At 56.0% G+C, this 7475-nt stretch overlaps 1 protein-coding gene across 4 annotated transcripts in view; it reads right to left on the reverse strand.

Annotated features, from left to right (window-relative positions):
- The window catches only part of HPS4 (Hermansky-Pudlak syndrome 4), a 24641-nt gene that overhangs the window by 4966 nt on the left and 12200 nt on the right, over positions 1–7475 (reverse strand). For all 4 annotated transcript variants that reach the window (XM_006762041.2, XM_015562864.1, XM_015562866.1 and 1 more), the window contains exons 7-11: positions 6756–6850; positions 5151–5223; positions 3907–3943; positions 3045–3137; positions 1551–2464 (exon numbers count right to left, since the gene is read on the reverse strand). In XM_006762041.2, coding sequence (XP_006762104.1) covers positions 1551–2464; positions 3045–3137; positions 3907–3943; positions 5151–5223; positions 6756–6850 — 1212 coding nt within the window. The remainder of the gene's footprint in view (positions 1–1550; positions 2465–3044; positions 3138–3906; positions 3944–5150; positions 5224–6755; positions 6851–7475) is intronic.

Below are 7475 nucleotides of genomic sequence, written 5' to 3' on the forward strand. Positions count from 1 at the left end.
CGCACCTGACACATGCAAGCCCATGGCGGCAGCTGTCCGAACACATGGGTGGGCTGTGGCCACCAAGGGCGTGTCCACATAGCCAGAGCCCCGGAGGGCGGGCACCTCCCCTTTTCCTCACCTTCCCACCGACCACTCCACGGTCAGGTCAGTAGGGGACAGTGGATGGGGTGGGGAGGAGAAACGAGCAAGAATTTGGGGCCCGCTACTTGCATTAGGTCGTTATCTCAACGAGGCCTGTTTTCTTGCTGGTAAAATGGGAGATACAATGCCTGCCCCAGAACCCTCCCACAGGCTGGCTAAAGGATAGATGTCAAGTGGTTAGCACACACTGAGTCTACAGGATACATCTTACTTCCTTCTTCAAGTGCAGCCTGAACTAGTTTTTCCTTTTCTTTCTGGGGGGAAGGTAAAAGAGCCATCATATCTACTTTATTGCATCCAAACACTGGACCTTCAAAATAATTTGTCTACAGCTGGAGACTGAGCAGGACAGACCCTGAAAACCATGCCTCGCAGGAAGAGGAGATGTACAGTCCGTGGTCCCTGAGCTGTCAGAGGGGGTGGCGGCGGCGCTGAGAGCTGCGGTGAAGGAGGGTATGGAAGCAGAGGAGCCACATGGTGACCATGCCTGAGGGACGGGGAGTGATAGGCAGGTCTGCGGAGGAGCAGTCTCGCCGGGGGCTCTGAGCACGGAAGCTGCCATCCTCTGCCTCTGCGCTGCAAGGTGACCTGCTCCTGTACGGAGGGTCACAGCCTACGTGCTAACGAGACCGGCTGAGAATGATACAGATTGAAGAACAAACACAAGGCCAGCCCCAGGACACCGTTCACCCTGCAGCAATTTCAACCTCCCGTTCCTACTGCTACCACCTCCCTGCCAATGACAGTGAGGCTGTTACTATAGCAACTGCATCTCCAGGATAGGCCCCAGAGAAGGTACTGCTGGAAGCGGGGCAGGGGCTGGGACGGGTTAGTTAAGAGGAGCTTCTGGAGCCAGTTAAGCTTTGGGACGTCCCAGGCCCTCTAGGAAGGAGCCTCCAGCTCACTGTGGTACAGTGGGGGTGGGGGGGCGCTAAGCAGTGAAGGGGAGCTTCTGAAGAAGTCCCAACACCGGCTGTGACCATGCAGGGACAGGCTCCAGACGACTCAGAGCCTAGAGCTGCCCAGGTTCAGAAGTGAGGCCAACAGTGGTGGCGATGGCACAGCAGCGCCGTGTGCGCATGACCACACTGTCAAACAGCAGGGCCGTCACCACCTCGCACTGCTGGCGAGGAGCCAGAGGCCCTGGTCCCACAGCCAGAATCAAGACTCCAACTTGGTCTTCCGCATCCAAGACACTGAAGATGCAGGAACACGCAAAACAAGCCGTGCCCTGGGCTTGCTCTCACTCACCCCACAAGCCCCGGGAGGCGGGTATGCCCATGCCCACCAAATCAGCAAGGCCTTTCACCGGGGCACGCAGCACGGAGCCCTGTCCCCTCCTGCTGTGTCGGGGAGCACCCTCCCTGCCCGCGTTCCCAGGGGCTGGGGCAGGGCAGAGCACTCACCACCTCCTCGATGGCGGCGCCGTCTCCCAGCAGTGGCTCCTCGGCCAGCAGGGACAGCACCAGCCCTTTGACACTGTGAGTGTAGAGGTTCACGCGCACGAGTTCTCCCTGGCACGCTGGGGTCGCCCCGGGGTCAGTGCTGTCTGTGGAGGGGCTGTCGTCTGGAAGGTCTGCACAGCCCGAGGGGCATTCCAGGCTGGGGGCCGAACGGCCCTCCTGAACCCCATCCGCACATGGCTCCGTGCCTTCTCCCCCCTCCGGAAGCTTAGTTCCTCTCTGCCTTGAACCTGGGCGAGGCGATGACGATGACCTCCTTGTACTTCTGGGGAGTGGGGCGGGGCTGCTGTCCCCTGAGAGGTCTTCGTGCTGCTCGAGGGCTCCGTTCTGGGTGAGCGTGTCAGGAGCAGAGGGGGAGGGGAGGCCCGCCATGGCTGTGTCCCCAGGCAGCGCCTCCTTGGGTTCCGGGCCACCAGAGTTGCTGACAGATTCCTTGGGACAAGGACCACCACCGTCTGGGACACACCCGTTGGAGAAGGCAGGAGAACCGGAGGCTGTTTCCGTTTCCCGAGCTTCTGGAATGTGGATTTCAGACAAGTCCAGCTCCTCATTCCCCCTGGGCCAACCGGGTTCCCTCCCCGTCACTGGGGAGCGGCGGAGGCCAGGACTCTGGTGCCTGGCAGTGGCCTGCGGGTCTGCAGGTTGGGCGCTCTCCGGGCCACGGTCGGAGGGGTGTCCACTCTCCCCACTGCCATTTGGCCACGTGGCGTCAGCGGGCCTGGGCTCCGGGGTGGCTGCCCACGGCCAGGCCACGGCCTCCTCGTGCCGGTCTTCTTTCAGGGCGGAGGGGCTGCAACCCTTGGGAGGATGCCGAGCAGAGTACCCCTGGAGTCCGGCTGGAGATGCAGGAGGGCTGGCGAACAGGGAAGATATGAGGACATGGCGACAGCACAGGGCATGTGCCCTTCCCCGGGGAGACTAACGCACCGCATCGGTGCCTGGGGCCTCAGAGTCCAAGAGGCCAAACCACAGGCATAAAAATGAGGCGATGCCTGGCCCTCGGGCTTCACCAGTGATGCCAGGATCATCGACTGGAAACAGCAGGCCCCACTGAGTCAGCCGCATTTGGGGTCTACTCTGAGTCACCCCACACCGGGCATTACACTAACACTGTTGCAGCTTTCACCAGGAGCCCAGAAAGTAGGTATTACTGGGTCCATTTTATAAAAACTAAGGCTCAGGTAGTGAGCGCACTTGCCCAAGGTCATGTAGCAGATAAGCAACAGATCGGGGTCTTGAAACCCACACTCCTGTCCCCATACCGGCTGCCTCTTCTCTCTGCTGAAGTCCCCGGAGCCCCCTCCCAGGGTAGAGCACGGAGAAGATGGAGAGAAGGACGGATGGGGCGTCCTAGGACCTGGGGCTTGCGCGCACAAACCCATGAGAGGGAGCCCCGAAAGCGTGGTTTAAGGGGAAACCCGGTGCTCCCCTACTTGCTCACAGGCTCCCCGGGGAACTCATGGAGACTGGCAGCTTCCTCTTCCGTCACGAAAACAGGCATGATATGGACATTCGGGGGCAGGACGGCTCCTGGAATCACAAAGCAATATGGAAGGCCCCCCTGGACCAGAGAAGAGGGGGAGTAACTGTCCTTGGGGTGACACAGGTACCCCAGCATGCCGGGCCAGAGAGCAGAGCTGTGACACACTCCTCAGCCCAGACAGAAGCACAGAACTGCAGCCACGATTCCTGTGGTCAGCAAGGAAGAGCCCACGGGGACACCTTTGCTCCCAGCTGTGGAGGTGACACCAGTGGAAGAAAATTTAGTGGCACTGAAGATATAAACTGAGGGAAGAGCAGTTCCAGCTGACAGTAGGAAAGTGCCCCAACTTATGCTTCAAAATAACACAAAACAACCCTCCCGGACCCGTGTCCAGTCCTGCACAGGTCCTCCGGGCACTGGCCATGCGTCTGGCCATCTCCCAGTTAGGGTCCCCCGGAACCTGCCTGAGCCGTCTCGCTATAATGAGTTAAGGAGGAATTGGAAAGGGGGATCTAAAGGGTGCACCTACACAATGCAGGATACAGAAAACCTGTTACAGAACTGTAACTTACTAACCAATGGTTAACGTTACTAACCGATGTCACCCAGTAAGTTTCATTTTTAAAGAAGATGCGCCTAAAATCATGAGCCTTATTTGCAGTTAGGATTCCCATGGCTAACGTTGTACTCGAAGCTCTGTTCCATCCATTTCCCTAATCTTCCGAGCAGATGAAATAGCATCTGGGACACGTTCACAGGACTGCATAGGGACAGGCAGCATAGAGGACCGCACCCTCAATGCGCCTCACAACTTACCACGCTCCCGCAGGGCATCCCCTCCTGTAGGTATTCTCTGCAAATAAACACACACACCAGTTGGCGCTGGGTACCACTCCCCTCCTCGCTAACCATCGGGACTGCACGAGGCCATCTGCTCATAAAGTAAGTTTGTCCCAGATGCTTGTCCCCAGCACGTGCCAGCCGCGAAGCAGATGGGAGGCTGCCCTCGCTGCCTGCTCACCACCCTGGGGGCAGGTGAAACCCCCTCCACCCATTCACGTCAGGCTTTCCGTGCTGATTTCTCAGCGTCTCCCCTCTGGGGGTGAAAGTGGGGCTTCGTGTTTTCTTCTGTACGTTCTGAGAACCCTTCTAGAATCCGGCCTCCTTTGCCATAGCCCCGGCCCAGTGCTCACACACATTCCAGGATGACAAAAACGTGAAGGTCCTGCGACCCTCATGATAAACAGTTCACCAGAAAGACTGTTCTAATGGCACCTCCACCAGCAGAGGGGAAGGAGCGGACGGAAGCCCTGCCATCATTCTAAATGGCTACTGATTTAATAAGTGCAAAGAGCTAGCCCCGCGGTACATTTAAACCTGTGACCTCCTATGTTAGGACGAATCAAGTAAAATGAAAGAAGTGATCACCAATGCAACTGTGGGCAGTTTGATTTTCAATGAGCATCCATGTGTGTTTTTTCATTATAAAAACAAGTAAATATGCAATGGAAGTATTTTAAGAGTATCTGATTTCCCAAGTCATCCTTTAGCATCTATGAAAATCCAACATCTTGCCTGGCCGGTGTGGCTCAGTGGTTGAGCGTCAACCTATGAACCAGGTCTTGGTTCGATTCCCAGTCAGGGCACATGCCTGGGTTGCGAGCTCGATCCTCAGTGGGGGCCTGCAGGAGGCAGCCAATCAGTGATTCTTTCTCATCATTGATGTTTCTATCTCTCCCTCTCTGAATTCAGTAAAAATGTATTTTTTTAAAAAAAATCCATCTCTTTGGCATAAAGTCCAGTGTTGAGGGAAGTCAAGTTCTCATAGTTGCACTTGGATTGAAGAAAAACCAACTCTCCAAGCCCACCAGGCGGAAAGCAAGCTTTTCTGCCAGCCTTGCTGGGGAAGTCACTCGTGAGGAAATGACACTGACAGGCCTGAGGTCCTGACAAGATGAAGGGAGGTGACCGTCCCCACAGCGCCTGTCCATCCCGGGCAGACCAGTCTCCCAGGGTTGCCTGGTGTGGAAGCTTCCAGCCAGATGGTGGCTGAGCCCTACCTGGTCCCGAGGTGCAGCTCGATGAAGCAGGACCTTGGCCGTGAGAGAGGGTGGGAGCTGGGTGCTCACAATCCTAGGAGGTCAGACACAGGAACAAGGATAGTGTGAGAAGAAATACACTGCAGGACTCTGGACTGAAAAGATCCCTCACCCCCACGTTGGCCTGGATCTTGGGGACACAGCTGGTGAAAGTGTCAACTGGTAAAGCCCTCTGGAGGGCACTCTGGCGATTTCCATTAAAATTTCAAATGTCGCAACCCTGTGACTGGCTTGTACCAAGAAATATGCAGAAGAATGTTCATTACAGAGAAAAAAAGGTAAAATCGTCTTAAGAAAAAAGGGGTAAACAATTTAAATTTCCATCAAAAAGAGAACAGTTAAATTAATCACTTAACTGTTCATGAATTGTTAAATTAATATTTAAATTAACCAATAAATGTGCAGCTACTCTGAGGCAGACCAATATGGACGGAGAAAATCTCACGGCTGGGAGAGAGAAGCCGCCAGGACTGGGAACACAGCCTCGAAGACCCGAGTCCATCCCTCGGCCGTCAGAAAGCTCTGGGCACAGCGCCCCAGCCCTGCCTGCCCTGGGCTGTCAGGGCGAACCCTCCACGAGAGAGGCCCTGGAAGATGCGTGGAGGGCCTCTTAGGCACACGGGCTCATGAAGAGGCCCTCCAAGTGCGTGAAGAGTATAGAGATCTCAGAGCCCAGCAAGAGGCGGTCAGCCCAGCAGGAGGCTGCAGGAGTTGGAGGAGAAGCAGCACCACCACCGCTTTGCAGAGCGGAGCTGCAGCCGCAGGAGGATGCCGCAGGCCCACACCCCTCACTAACATGCCGCTGCTGGTGACCTTGGGGGTTTTGCACTCCCATCACCTAGACTGACAACTAGAAACGCATGCCCCGTCCTGAGAATTCTATGATCTCTTTAAATTGCCTTTGCTCATGGATGCATAGAACAGTCTGACAGCTGTCAGAGGGGAGGGGGGACTGGATGAGAGAAGATGAAGGGATTAGCCAAAAAATATATATACATATCACATAGGCACGGACAACAGTGTAGTGATAGCCTGAGGGGAAGGGGGTGGGGAGTAGGTGGAGATGGGCAAAGTTGGGGAAATGGGGAAGGAAAGGGACTTTGCGTGGGGTGATGGGCGCACGATGCAGCATGCAGATGATGTTTTATCGAGTTGTACACTTGCAACCTGTATGGTTTTGTGATAGGTGGAGATGGGCAAAGGGGGGAAATGGGGAAGGAAAGGGACTGTGCGTGGGCGATGGGTGCACAATGCAGCGTGCAGATGATGTTTATCGAGTTGTACACTTGCAACCTGTCTGGCTTTGTGAACTGATGTCACCCCAATAAATTCAATAAATAAGCAAATGCCTGGCTTTTCTATTCCTGACTGTTTTCTGGACACAACAGTTTCCAACGTCCCACCTTTGCTCAAAGTCAGGAACGTAGCCTCAATCAAACCTGAACTACCTGCTATTTGCCAAACCAGCCCGCTTGGAACTGGCCCGAGGAGATCCCGCCTACGGCCTGGGGCGGCATGATCTGGCTGCAGGGGACTGGGAGGGGGAGAGGCTCCGGCGGTACTCACAGGCCTTTGTAGAGGATGCAGCCGGCTAGCACGTGAGGGCAGCGCTGGCAGGTCTGCAGGATGAGGGCTGCCTTCAGCAAGAGCAAGGGCTCCACCTGTGCAGGCAAGAAGCATGCCCACAGGTTAGCAAGCTTCCAGTCCGGGAAGAAAAGGGAAGGGGACTGTAGATTGTGGGCAAGCCCTAACCCAAAGCCTGGAAAAAGGAGACCGTGTCACCTGGGGAAGTCCGAGTCTCCTCTATACCCAGAACTCCCCACACCTCTAAATGCCAAGTTCTTGGAGGGCACAGTGAATAGGGCATGTGGCGGTTCCCAGGGGACACACAGACTGACCAGAAGACCCTGACTATCCGTGCTGAGACCAGCAGGCAGCAGGCAGGAGGCCGGCAGGTCTCAAATGCAAGTCATGGTGCCAGGTGATGGCCACCCCCCCGCACCCCCAGCCTCCCTCTGAAGCACGTGCCCCCCAGGACCAGCTGACTGGATGCCTGAGGGGGCCCAGGCCTCTCTTCCATGACATGCAGTGACAACATCATGGATTTCACTCGGGATACGCCTCAGTTCCACCTTCCTTGTAAGAAGTCAGTTGCCGAAAGTCCCTAAAAACACTGCACAATGAGGATGTGATGTTCACCAAGATCAAGGCCACAGAGCTACAGACAGCGCAGGCGGCCAGGCCAGCCACATGAGCAGTCTACGTCTCACTGAATGCCAGTGGCGG

The sequence above is a fragment of the Myotis davidii genome, unplaced genomic scaffold (assembly GCF_000327345.1).
Source record: "Myotis davidii unplaced genomic scaffold, ASM32734v1 scaffold478, whole genome shotgun sequence".
Taxonomy (NCBI): Eukaryota; Metazoa; Chordata; class Mammalia; order Chiroptera; family Vespertilionidae; genus Myotis; species Myotis davidii.